This window comes from Dendrobates tinctorius, unplaced genomic scaffold (assembly GCF_039654945.1).
Source record: "Dendrobates tinctorius isolate UK_male_01 unplaced genomic scaffold, ASM3965494v1 ptg000003l, whole genome shotgun sequence".
NCBI classification, from domain to species: domain Eukaryota; kingdom Metazoa; phylum Chordata; class Amphibia; order Anura; family Dendrobatidae; genus Dendrobates; species Dendrobates tinctorius.
Genome location: NW_027361671.1, coordinates 99,157,613 through 99,170,793, shown reverse-complemented (window position 1 = coordinate 99,170,793; position 13,181 = coordinate 99,157,613). Strand labels below are relative to the sequence as shown.

Genomic DNA, 13,181 nt, shown 5'->3' with positions numbered 1-13,181 from the left:
TTTGTTTTTGTTTTTGGTTTTTGTTACTGATATATGCATACATCTATAGATATTTAGAGATATGGACCTATTCTAATCTGTAATATTGTCTCATATATTGATGCTGTATAGGGGAGAGTTAATTGTGTGTACTTGCGTGTCGGGTGTTTGCTAGTTTAATGAGATCATTTCTGGAATGTATGGTGAATGGATATCTCGACAGTTGTCCCGGGTGGGATACCTTTTTGTATCCCATTTGGGATATGGATAGTGGGGATTTGTCTCCCCGTAGTGGGAATATATGAGAAAGTCTTTTTGGATTTTTTGAGACAGTACAATGTAAGTGGGATTGGTTGCTCTCATGGTATGGGATTTGAAATGATGACGGTTTACGGGTTTAATTATTATTTTTGTTTTCTTTAATTTTTTTTCCTCTTTTTTGGTCACGCCGTTTTGAATAGTTAGGTGTAATGAGGCATGCTATACGCTGGTATAGCGGTATTCCGATGTTTGGCCCCTTATTGTTTTTATAATATTGTGCACGTTTGCCTTGGGCTTTGCCCTGTATAAAAATGGCCGCCGTATGATCACCTGGTTGCGCAGGCGCGCTCGCTGCTTCTGTGTGGGTTGGTGCTCCGCCCATGTAGGGTGCCGGATCACGTGGGCCCGCGTAGATCCGGACGCGTCATGGACAGGAGGCGCCACTCATCGCGGGATGTGCGAGAGACGCGCCCGCACCACTTCCGGTAGGAGCATATAAATACGGGCAATTAGTGCTGTACACTCATGCCCCCTGAGGAAGGAGCAATCGGCTCCGAAACGCGCGTTGGGGTGACACCTGGACCACCTGGTCATTTGAGGACTGTGTTGAGGTAATGTTGGTGTGGGTTTTTTAACCCCTTTAGATGGGTAATAGTCAAGCCCTCCGTGGGAAGGATTTCTTTCCCTTTTAGGTAGCATGTGGGCTTATGGCAATAGTTGGTATGAGGTTTAATTGAGCACACCATATGTTATAGGCAGTGGCTCTTTCTACATATATAATCATGGACATTTATTCATATCCGGCACCTCTGTTTGAGGTGATATAGGTTTTTCTGGTGTAGCTCTGCTATATACTTTTAAATCTTGGCCTCTGCTTCCCTTCAATATACCATATGCCTCTTGAATAATAGATTTGTATATCTTTCTACCTACCCTCTGTGGCTGGTGGTGGTCCAGGGTGTCTTTAGGCACTATCTGCACTTTAGTCTGCATATTGCACATGTCTGCCTTCTTGTCCTTTTATGTCCTTTCTAATAAAGAAACATTTATATGATGATAAAGGATCTTTTGGTCGTATTTTTGTGGTTTCCACATCCATGTTTAATATATATATATATATATATATTTTTTTTTTTTTTCTTATTTGCACAATCCATAAAGTACTAATACTATTGCATATTTGCACAAAAGCAAAAGGTCACTGTTTTACTGCCCCCTTTACTGCATACCTGGCAGATTTTATACCTTTACTTTTTATTCTTTAGTTTTACACTGACCTTTTTGGAGGAGATATGCCTCATCTCGTTCAGATCAAACAAGGCTTCTACTGAATTATTGCAGGTATTTATTATAATTAATCAGTAATGTTTTTGGTGTTTGTCTCATAGCGCGAGTACTATCTTATCTATTTATTTTTCCGATTATAACTCCATTGTGGTAGGGGTCTTTTGGTACTTGCTGCTGACTCAGCACCTAAATACAAGCGCCGCTAATATCATTAATTTCTAAAAATTAAAATAGGGGGCAGGTCACTGAAGGATCAGTAACCTGACATTTAAGCCACAATGATGAAGATAAGCATATAAAATACACACCAATGAACCATAAAAAATTAAAATAAAATATTTTTTTTTTTATATAAAATAAAATAAATTAATAACAATTAATATAATGATGAAGATGAGGCCAGAACACCATATAAATCCCGCCCACAGGCCGCCTCAGAGAACGAGAAGCTCATTAACTGAAAACTACAAAGATTACACAACAACCACAAGAAGGATTTCTTCAACCCAGGTATCATTTTAATCAGTGTAACAGCGCCAACCTGATAATGCCTGTAATTTCCTTAGCAAAATCCAGATGACAGGTTCGGTTTAAAGAGCAGTTGATGCTTGAAACTAATTTCCAGTAGATTTGACTGAAAAATAGACTAAGTTTGCACGCAAGTCTGGCCTAAGAAAAATGAAATATATGAAAAAGGCAGACAATGAATTATGTGGTCTTTTTCTGCTGTTAATCTCGTCAATTGATCTACTGCTCAAGTTCAGCACACCTTTCAAGGACTTATCAGAGAAATAGTCTCCCAATCCCGGAATTCCTTGTGTATCAAATAAGCTCTGATTTACAGTAGAGACAGTAAGGATTTCTTCAGTTGACATTTCCATGAGCTCATCTTCACCATCCAGACTGGATAAACCAATAAGATCACTGCTGTTAAATAAACTTGCTCTTATTTTTTCAATTTTGGCACGAGAACGTACCTGTTAAAAAAATAAATAAATAATAATTCTATAGAAATACTAAACAGAGAATAACCAGTGCTCTATATCTCATTCTACACTATTCCTTAGAAAATAAAGCATATCATCTATGGCTCAAAAAAAAACCAAACAAACAGGGATTTTTGGGTGCTCACTGTAAAATCCTTTTCTCCGAGCCACTCATTGAGGGACACAGGACCATGGGTTTATGCTGCTGCCACTAGGAGGTTGACACTAAGTAGACACAAAAAGATTAGCTCCTCCTCTGCAGTAAAAACCACACACACTAGCTCCTGCCTAACCAGTTCTGTGACAAAGCAGTAGGAAAACAAGAACACTATATTAGAGTATACCAATGTCATACCAAAGAACATACTCAAGCCAATAGGCCAACAGGGTGGGTGCCGTGACCCCCAATGAGTCGCTTGGAGAAAAGGATTTTACAGTGAGTACACAAAAATCCCTGTTTTTCCTTCGCCTTACTAGGGAACACAGGACCATGGGACGTCCTAAAGCAGTCCCTGGGAGGGAAATCGACAGGACAAACCAAACCTCACACACCAGCCGCCTTGAGATGCATTACCGCCGCCTGTAAGATTAGTCTTTCAAGGCTCACATCTGCTGAGGTCTGAGTGTGAATGTTGTAATGCTTCAAGAAGGTGTGCAGACTGGACCAAGTCGCAGTCTTGCAAATCTGTTCCGCCGACGCCTGATGTTGAATGGCCCAGGAGGCTCCACCGAACAGTGGAGTGTGCCTTAATCTCCGCTAGGATAGGCCTGCTTCTGACACGGTAGGACTCTTGAATAGCCAAGCGGATCCACAAGGCTATTGTGGACTTAGAAGCGGCGAGTCCCTTTCCTGTGACCCTCAGGAACAACGAATAAGGCGTCCATCTTTCGGAAGGGTGCCGTCCGTGAGACGTACCTTCTGAGAGCCATGACCAAAACCAGAGTGTGAAGAGCCTTCTCAAAATGGTGTATTGGAGATAGGCAAAACGAGGGCAGGACATTGTCCTCGTTAAGGTGGAAGGAATAGACCACCTTGGGCAAGAAAGATGGAGACGGCCTGAGAACTACCTTGTCCTGGTGAAAAATTAGAAAAGGAGCTCGACAAGACAGGGCAGCCAACTCTGATACCCGCCTGATTGATGTCACCGCGACAAGAAAGGCGACCTTCCAAGAAAGGTAGGTGAGCGAGACATCCTGCAGCAGTTCGAAGGGAGGCCCCTGTAGGATATCCAGGACCAGTTTAAGGTCCCAGGGATCCAAAGGCATTCTATAGGACAGGGGTCCCCAACCTGTAGCTCAGGAGTCACATGTGGCTCGCCGTCCCATGAATTGTGGCTCGCGACTGTCTGCCAGCTTGGTGCATTAGCTCCAGGTCTAGCAAACAGGTGTGAAGAGCACATCTCAAAATGGTGAATTTTGTGAGTAGCCCTGCGCAGAAGTGCAGATCTGGTTGCACATTTACTGGTCTTAGGAGTTTAGAGATGTTTTAGGTATGGTATGCTGGAGACTGGTACTACCAGTTAGAGGAGGTGCTCAAAGCTGGATGTGACAGTGTGTTGGGAATCCTTGATGGGAGAATGCTGAATGGGAACCTCTGGATCTTAGCGTACTGCTTTGGAGTGATTTCTGTGGAAAAGCTTTGGTTATCATTATACTTGTAATGGGGCTTTGGTTGACACTACTTTAAAGGGGGTGGGAGCTAGATGTGGCTTGCGACCCTCTCTCTAAGCTGAATGTGGCTCTCGAGGTCAGAAAGGTTGGGGACCACTGCTATAGGGGGTACCAAATGGGAGACCCCCTTAATGAAAGTCTTTACCTGTAGCTTGGAGGCGATCCTGCATTGGAACAACACAGATAAGGCAGAAATCTGACCTTTGAGGGAACTAAGCGCTAGGCCAGATCAGCCTGAAGAAACTTCAGAATGGCCAGAATGGAGAAAATGAGAGGAGAATGACCACGGACCCTGCACCATGCGAAAAATGATTTCCAGGTACGGTGATAGATGCGCACGGAAGCAGGTTTCTGAGCGTTAATCATGGTGAAAACTACTTCTTGGAGAACCCAGTTTGAGTTAGGACCCAGGATTCCAACAGCCTTGCCGTTAAACACAGGGCCCCTGAGTTTTGGTGGTAAATCAAGCCCTGGGAGAATAAATCTGGTCAATCCGGTATTCGCCTTATAAGAAAGATGAAGCTCTGAAACCTGTCTGAGGGGCTCAGAAGGCTGTGACTGAAGAGTCTCCAAGACTAGATTAAGCACTGACAGATCAAGGGGAGGGATATAGGGTGGTCTACATTGCACTACTCCCTGGAGAAAAATCTTGACCTTGGGTCTAGAGGCCAAATCCTGCTGGAACAAACTAGCCAAGATGGACACCTGCGCTTTTAGAGAACTAAGTGCCAACCCAGACTCCAGACCTGACTGTAAAAAGAAGACCAAACCTGGCAGAAAAAAGTACATTGGGGAAATTCCAAAACACTCACACCAACGAAAGTAGGTCCTCTAAGTGTGGAAAGAGACATGCAGTGAAAAGGGCTTCCATGCCTCCATCATGGTTTGGATGACTGGTTCAGACAACTCCACTGCCCTCTGAATTGGGGCCTTTACAGCCACATCGTTAAACTGAGCGACTGCAAATTCTGATGGAAGAACAGACTGAGACAAAAGGTGCTGCCAATGCAAGACAGCCAGAAGGATGGCTCTGAGGTCCAACACATTGATCGGAGGGAGCCTCTCCTGACAGCATCAAAATCCCTGAACCGAAAATTGCCCCCCACCCAATAAGACTCACATCCGTGGTGAGAACCTGCCACTGGATGGGACAAAAAAGCGACCCTGGGTTAACTGGTGCGACATCAACCACCTCGTGAGAAATTGGCAACAGAAAAGTGGAAGGAAGACTGTACAATCTAGGGACTATATTGATCTGTCCCAATGGGCCAAAAGCGTGCTCTGTAGAGGCCTTGAATGGAACTGTGCAAACAGGACAGGACTGAACGATGCCACCATCTTTCCTCAGACTCTCACGCAAAACCGGAGAGAATGTCTCTCTGGTCACCTCAGAATTCGTACAGAGGATTGAAGAGCAAACCTATTCTACTCTGAAATGAAGGTTGACGCATGAATTGTGTTGAATATTGTCCCTAAAAACTGAAGGCGCTGTGTTGGAACCAACTTGGACATTACCCCTGTTGATAATCCAGCCGAATTTTTCCAGGGAATCTAGGACAATCCGCAGATTCTCCAAATTCTGAGAAATGCAAGGCGCCATGACCAGAATATCGTCCAGATAGGGGATATACCTACTATCCGCCTGGTCTAAAGTGGAGCTATAACTGGGACCAGGAGCTTTGAAAAAATGCTGGGCACTGTTGCCATCCCAAAGGGAAGGGCCCTGAACTGAAAATGATCCTAACTCACTGCAACGCAAAGGAATTGCTGATGAGCAGGAAAGATTGGCACATGAAGATAGGGTTCCGGAAAACTCCCTGGCTTCCGTGGATGCCATAACTGAACAGAAAAACGCCATTCAAAAATGGCTCAACCGCACCCACTTGTTTAGTCACCGTAGATGCAAGATGGGCCAAAATCATTTTTCTTGGGGGTGACAAATAGGTTTGAGTAAAATCTGAAACAAAAAAAAAAACAAAAATGGTTAACTCCTAACCCAATGACTAAGACCAGTATAAGACAGACCATGCCTCCAACTGACACTACATAAAACTGAGGGGAGGCTAGCAGGCGAGGTATAGTCTGATGGAGAGGAGACCATTTTCATTTAGAATGTAATAACATCGTCAGTCAGGTGGCAGCAGACTAACCACGGTTCACTGAGTCCCCTAATGAAGCGACCCAGAAACATGGATTTTTGTGAGTACTCACCGTAAAATCCTTTTCTCCGAGACGCTCATTGGGGGACACAGAGACTGTGGGTGTGTGCTACTGCCGTCTGGAGGCCGACACTAAGTATACAAAAAACAAGTTAGCTCCTCCTCCGCCGCATACACCCTCGCCCCGACAGCGGGCTGAAACCAGTTTAGTGCAAAAGCAGTAGGAGAACATAACAATCAATTAGCCTTAACGCAGAAAACTATATGTCTGAAAAAGGACCACCCTACAATAAATAAGGAATTAACTAAACAAGAGCCAACTGGCTAACAGGGTGGGTGCTGTGTCCCCCAATGAGCGTCTCGGAGAAAAGGATTTTACGGTGAGTACTCACAAAAATCCATGTTTCTCCTTCGTCTCATTGAGGGACACAGAGACTGTGGGACGTCCTAAAGCAGTCCCTGGGTGGGAGCAACTCACCAATCCACACCGCATGCCCTCCTGTTTAAAGGTGTGCCACCGCTGCCTGGAGAATTTTCCTACCCAGGCTCACATCCGACGAAGCCTGAGTATGTACGTTGTAATGTTTAGAGAACGTGTGCAGGCTTGACCACGTTGCCGCCTTGCATACCTGCTCTGCCGAAGCCTGATGCCGAAGCGCCCAAGAGGCGCCCACTGCCCGAGTCGAGTGCGCCCTTATTCCAGGTGGAACCGGCGTGCCTCTAATACGGTAAGCCTCTTGAATAGTAAGGCGAACCCATCTGGCTATGGTCGACCGTGAGGCTGCGAGTCCCTTCCTGCGCCCTTCAGGGATCACAAACAACGAATCTGTCTGGTGAAAAGGCGCTGTCCTCGACACATACCTCCTGAGGGCCCTCACCAGGTCCAGCGTGTGGAGCGCCTTCTCAACTCTGTGTACTGGAGCTGGACAAAATGAAGGCAAAACGATGTCCTCATTAATATGGAATGAGGACACCACCTTTGGCAGGAACGGTGGAGGTGGTCTCAAGACTACCTTATCCTTAAAAAAGGTCAGAAACGGTGCTCTACAAGATAGGGCTGCCAGCTCCGAGACCCGCCTAATAGAGGTTATCGCTACCAAAAACACGACCTTCCTGGTAAGGTATGGCAATCCGACCTCCTGCAATGGCTCAAAAGGAGCTTCCTGCAGGACCCCCAGCACCAGATTAAGGTCACAGGCGTCTAAGGGAGCTCTAAAGGGGGGCACTAGATGCGAGACTCCCTGAATGAAAGTTTTGACCTGCATAACGTTAGCGATCTTTCGCTGGAACAGAACCGACAAAGCCGAGATCTGTCTCCTCAGGGAACTCAGAGCCAACCCTGCGTCCAGGCCTGACTGCAGAAAGGCCAGAATGTTGGGAACCGAGAAGGACAAGGGCGCAACCCCGTGCTCTCGACACCAGAGAAAGAAAACCTTCCAAGTACCATGATAGATCCTCGCCGAGGCCGGCTTCCTGGCGTTAATCATCGTGGCTACCACCTCACGCCCAAACCCCGCCTGGGTCAGGACCCAGGACTCAACGGCCATGCCGTCAAACACAGGGCCCCTAAGTTCTGGTGGTAGATCGGCCCCTGGGACAGTAAGTCTGGCCGTTCCGGTAGACGCCATGGCACGTCTGCGAGGAGCTGTACTAGATCCGCGTACCAGGCTCGACGGGGCCAGTCTGGAGCCAGCAGAATTGCCGGAACCCTCTCCCTCTTGATCTTCCTGATTACCCTCGGGAGAAGAGGCAGAGGGGGAAAAAGGTACAGGAACCGAAACTGGCTCCATGGAAGAACCAATGCATCCGCTGCAATCGCTCGCGGGTCCTGAGACCGGGCGACAAACCTGTCTAACTTGGCGTTCTCTCTGGAAGCCATCAGATCCACGTCCGGAGTTCCCCACCGCTGGCAAATCTGCCGGAAAACCTCGGGGTGCAGGGACCATTCTCCGGCCGCGACCCCCTGCCGACTCAGGAAATCTGCTGCCCAATTTTCCACGCCTGGTATATGGACCGCTGAAATTACTGAGTGGTGCCTCTCGGCCCAACGAAGTACGTGTTCTATCTCGCGCATGGCTGCCCTGCTGCGCGTGCCTCCCTGGTGATTCACATACGCCACTGCCGTGGCGTTGTCTGACTGGACCCGGACTGGGCGACCCACTAGCCAGTGCTGAAAATGCTGCAACGCCAACCGCACTGCTCGAATCTCCAACAAGTTGATCGGCAGAAGGGCCTCCTGGGGAGACCACTGCCCCTGAGCTGTGTGATGACGAAACACTGCTCCCCAACCGAGAAGACTCGCGTCGGTTGTGACCACCAACCACTGATCTGGAGGAAAGAGTTTCCCCTGAAGGAGAGAGGAGTCGCGCGTCCACCATTGCAGTGCCCGCCGGACCTGAAAGGACAACCTGCACTGATGATCCAGGGAAAAAGGACTCCTGTCCCATGCTGCCAAAAGAGCATGCTGCAGGGGGAAGATGAAACTGCGCAAACGGGATTGCTTCTATTGCTACCATCCTTCCTAGCACCCTCATCCCAAATCGAATCGTGTGAGGGCCTGGCCGCTGAAGACTCCGAACCCCTCGCCGGAGCGCCTGGGCCTTGTCTCGAGGGAGAATTACCAACCCTTGGGAAGTGTCGAAAATCATCCCCAGGAATGGAATCCTCTGAGCCGGGGTAAGACATGACTTCTTCCCATTGACTAACCATCCCAGGCGGGATAGGGTATCCAGCGTAATGCCGACATTCTCCTCGCATGCCTGAAAAGACGATCCTTTCACTAACAGGTCGTCCAAGTATGGCAGCACTACTATGCCCCGAGAATGAAGAGTGGCCATAACGACCGCCATCACTTTCGTGAAAACCCTGGGTGCCGTGGCCAACCCGAACGGCAGAGCCACAAACTGGAAATGCCGGCCATTTATCGCAAAACGAAGGAACTTCTGATGCGGAGGAAAAATAGGGATGTGCAGGTAGGCATCCTGGACATCGATTGAGGCCAAATACTCTCCCTGCTCCATGGCCGATATCACTGACCGGAGGGACTCCATCCAAAAGTGCCTGACCTTGATGAACCTGTTTAGGAGCTTTAGGTCCAAAACCGGTCTTACTGTTCCGTCGTCCTTGGGGACTGCGAACAGGTTGGAATAAAATCCCTGGGCCTCTTCGCCCTCTGGTACCGGGATAATGACCCTGTTGTGCAGAAGAATCCTGATGGCCCCTAGCAATGCCTCTGCCTGGGATTGCAACATGGGAAGACGGGATTGAAAAAATCTCCTTGGAGGGTGTCCGATAAACTCTATTTTGTACCCGAATGACACCAATTCCGCCACCCATGCGTCGTGTGCCACTTTGACACAGACGTGGCGGAACCTGAGCAGACGACCGCCTACTTTGGTGTCCTCGGGTACCTGATGCCTCAAGTCATTTTGTAGAGGGCCTCTGAGACCTAGCTCCCCTTGACCTGGGTGGACGGCCCCGCATCCTCCCCAGCGGGTTGGCTCTATACGTGACCTGGCGCTCTCTGTCTTGGTTGCGACGAGCCGGGGCAGTAGAACCGGCCGCTGATGCCCATCCTGGGGCGCGAAATGCCCGAAAGCGCGCCTGTGGTTGACGAAAGGGCGGTCTGCTCTTCTGCTGTGGGAGAAAGCTACTCTTTCCCCCTGTGGCATCTGAAATAAGCTTGTCTAGCTTCTCCCCAAAAAGCCGATTACCCTGATAAGGCAGAGATGTTAACGACTTTTTAGAAATCGAATCGGCCCGCCATAGCCTTAGCCACAAGGCTCTCCTAATGGCGATAGCGTTTGCTGCGGCTAGCACCGCGCAATTAGCCATATCCAAGGATGCATTAATTAGATAGTCTCCTGCCATCGAGATCTGATTTGCTATCTCAGACACCTCTACCGGCAAATCTCTGTCCTGCAGGACTTTGTTCAAAGACTCCGACCACGACATCATGGCCTTGGCCACCCATGTAGCTGCGAAAGAAGGCAAAAGCACTGACCCCGATGCCTCATACACCGAGCGGGCTAGACCCTTTATGAGCCGATCCGTGGGGTCCTTAATGGAAGACCCACTAGGCACCGACAACAATGATCTTGAAGCCAGGCGAGACACTGGGGGATCCACAATCGGAGATTCCGCCCACTCTTTACAGAACTCTGGTGCAAACGGGTACCTTGTCTCTAGCGTTTTCTGCCCTGAAAAACGCTTGTCTGGGCGTTCCCTGTGCCGCTGTACCGTGTCCTCGAATTCAGGATGGGTGCTAAACACCCTATGTGGGCGCCTGGCCTTTTTAAAAGATATCTTATGCCCGGCGGCCAGGGAGACGTCCTCCTCAATACCAAGAGTCTGATTGACGGCCTCAATGAGACTGTCCACTGTCTCCCGACACCCGGTAGTATCCAGATCCAAGGCTTCCTGCCTATCCTCATCCGAACTCTGCTCGCTCTCAGACAATGGTGGAGAGCGAGATGCCGCACTCACAGATGCCGAAGCACCGGAGGGGCCCGGAGACGCCATATGGGTTCTTTCCCTGTACGTCTCTTTAGAGAGGGTACGGCCCCTGCAGGCCGGCGGCTCAAGTGAGGTGGATGAACCTTCCCAAACCGGAGAGCCGTTGTCTCTACCCCTATCCGGGGCCTGAAGGGTCTCGATCGCCTTCGTAAGTGAAGCCATAGACCGCGATAGCGACAACGCCCATTCCGGGGGCTCCGACCCCCTGGGCTCCGTTGGCGGGGAGGGCTCCTGGGCGCGTTCGGAACTACAGGCCTCACATATCTTAATGGTCTGCGCTCGCGTGAACACAGCCCCACAGGAAATGCATGCGGTATAAAGGAAGGTGTGCTTCTTCCCTTTTCCAGACATACTGCGGAAAAAACCTTTTCCTATATATTATGTTTTTTTTTTTTTATGGCATCCAGGGGTATGAGGAGAAGGAGGACAACCTGCCCTAGTGTGGCCAAGACGGGGTCGCACTTACCCGAGCTCCGGCTGCCTCCCCGTGCTCCTGTGCTGCTGCTGGCGCTCGACTGCCGTCTGGAGGCTCCCAGCTGCTGTTTCCCTGGGTAGGCTGCGATGCTTCATGACCGCGGCCTACCCCATTCTAACGCCGGGGCCTCCATTTAATCCAGCGCCCGCCCAGTATCCAGGGGCGGCGCTGGATCTGACGTCGTTGGGGGGCGGGCGCCGGACCCGACGTCACGCTGGGGGGCGGACCTTCCCCCTGCGTCCTAGGCCAACGCCGCGGCCCAAATTTCGGCCCTGCCCCCCGCCGCACCGAGGGGCGGGCCTTCCCAGTGGCCTAGGCCGCAAGCCTCGGGCTAAATTTCGGCCCTGCCCGCCCGCCGCACCGGGGGCGGGCCTTCCCCGTGGCCCAGGCCGAAGCCGGGGGCTAAATCTGAGCCCTCTTCCCTGCGGCCTAACTCGCCCTGGAACTGGCGCCTACTCAGCCCGGCGTGCTCCTTCTCCGAGCGCCGTGGCGAGGGAGAAGGGGAACACGCCGCTGCCCCTGCTGCGCCGAAGAAGCCCTCCTGCTCTTCCTGCAGGCAGGAGAGGGGAGCCGCTCTAGCCCCTGAAAAGTCGCTGCAGCCCTGGCCTGGAAAAAACCTCCCGCTGCCCAGGAGCCCTGCTTACCCTGAGGTAAACTACATCTTCGGACGGTGCAGGCACCCTAGCTCCGTCCGCCTTGGCTGGGCGAGGAGAGGGACCGTCCGCCACCACGCAGTACCCGATTGGCGTAGCCGTGGGGCCGCACAGACTAGTCTTGTGCCTCTGTGCAAGCCCATGGTTTCGCTACCTAGGGGTGGACAGGGCTAAGTCTGGCATACTGTCCCACGTCGCGGGAGAGGGAACGTGGAGGGACACTCGCACGTGGTCGCCCGTTGATGGTTTGGGGAAATCGGATCCTTTCAATAGGATGCGTTGCCCCTGTCATATCTTCTTTAAAATAAAAAAGAAAAATAGATGTCTGGGGAAAAGTCCCAGAGATGTCCCTCGGTGCGGGAAAGGATACGCGGAGGAATACTCGCGCGTGCTCGCCCGTTGATGTTTGGGGGAGATCGGACCCTTTCAATAGGGTCCGTCGCCCCAGTGTCCTCTTCATAGCAAGAAAATGTAAAAAAAAAAAAAAAAAAGAAAAAAAATATAGTCTGGAGAGACCCAGACTGCGTGTGCCTCCATCAGACACTAAGCAAAAAAATGGTTTCCGCCCGCTGTCGGGGCAAGGGTGTATGCGGCGGAGGAGGAGCTAACTTGTTTTTTGTATACTTAGTGTCGGCCTCCAGACGGCAGTAGCACACACCCACAGTCTCTGTGTCCCCCAATGAGACGAAGGAGAAATGACTGTTCAAACAAAGCACAGTAACTCTGTGCACCCTTAGTGTGGTGAAATAATTAAGTGCACCTTCCCACCTAGAGTATATGTTTCCCACTTATCTCTGCCCTCCCATTCCTTGAGTGACAATTCTGCCTTTATACAGCAGCAAGAGGAGTGTAGAGATAAATGGAAAACAAGTAGGTACAGTCATTTTGTGTGGACAAAAGCTGTAAACACAGTGATTTTTAAATATAGAGTTGTGGACAAACTTACATGTTTTTTTAAACCCTAGTTTGTAGAGAGTAAGGCTGAGTTCACACGTGGAGGTTTTTCGCATTTCCGTGGCGGTTTTAACCGCGCAATTTTGCCGCAAAAACGCGAAAAATAAGCATCCCATGCATTCCTATGGGATTCCGCAATGCTGTGCTAATGCTGCGGTTTTTACCGCGGCGGAATCCCTTTGCGGTAAAAAACGCAGCATGCTCATTAAATTTGCGGAATCGCAGCGATCCCGCACCCATA

General features: G+C 49.9%; 1 protein-coding gene across 3 annotated transcripts in view; it reads right to left on the bottom strand.

Moving 5' to 3' along the window:
• The window catches only part of HECTD4 (HECT domain E3 ubiquitin protein ligase 4), a 352,187-nt gene that overhangs the window by 52,648 nt on the left and 286,358 nt on the right, over window positions 1-13,181 (bottom strand). For all 3 annotated transcript variants that reach the window (XM_073562745.1, XM_073562806.1, XM_073562884.1), the window contains one exon: window positions 2,297-2,504. In XM_073562745.1, coding sequence (XP_073418846.1) covers window positions 2,297-2,504 — 208 coding nt within the window. The remainder of the gene's footprint in view (window positions 1-2,296; window positions 2,505-13,181) is intronic.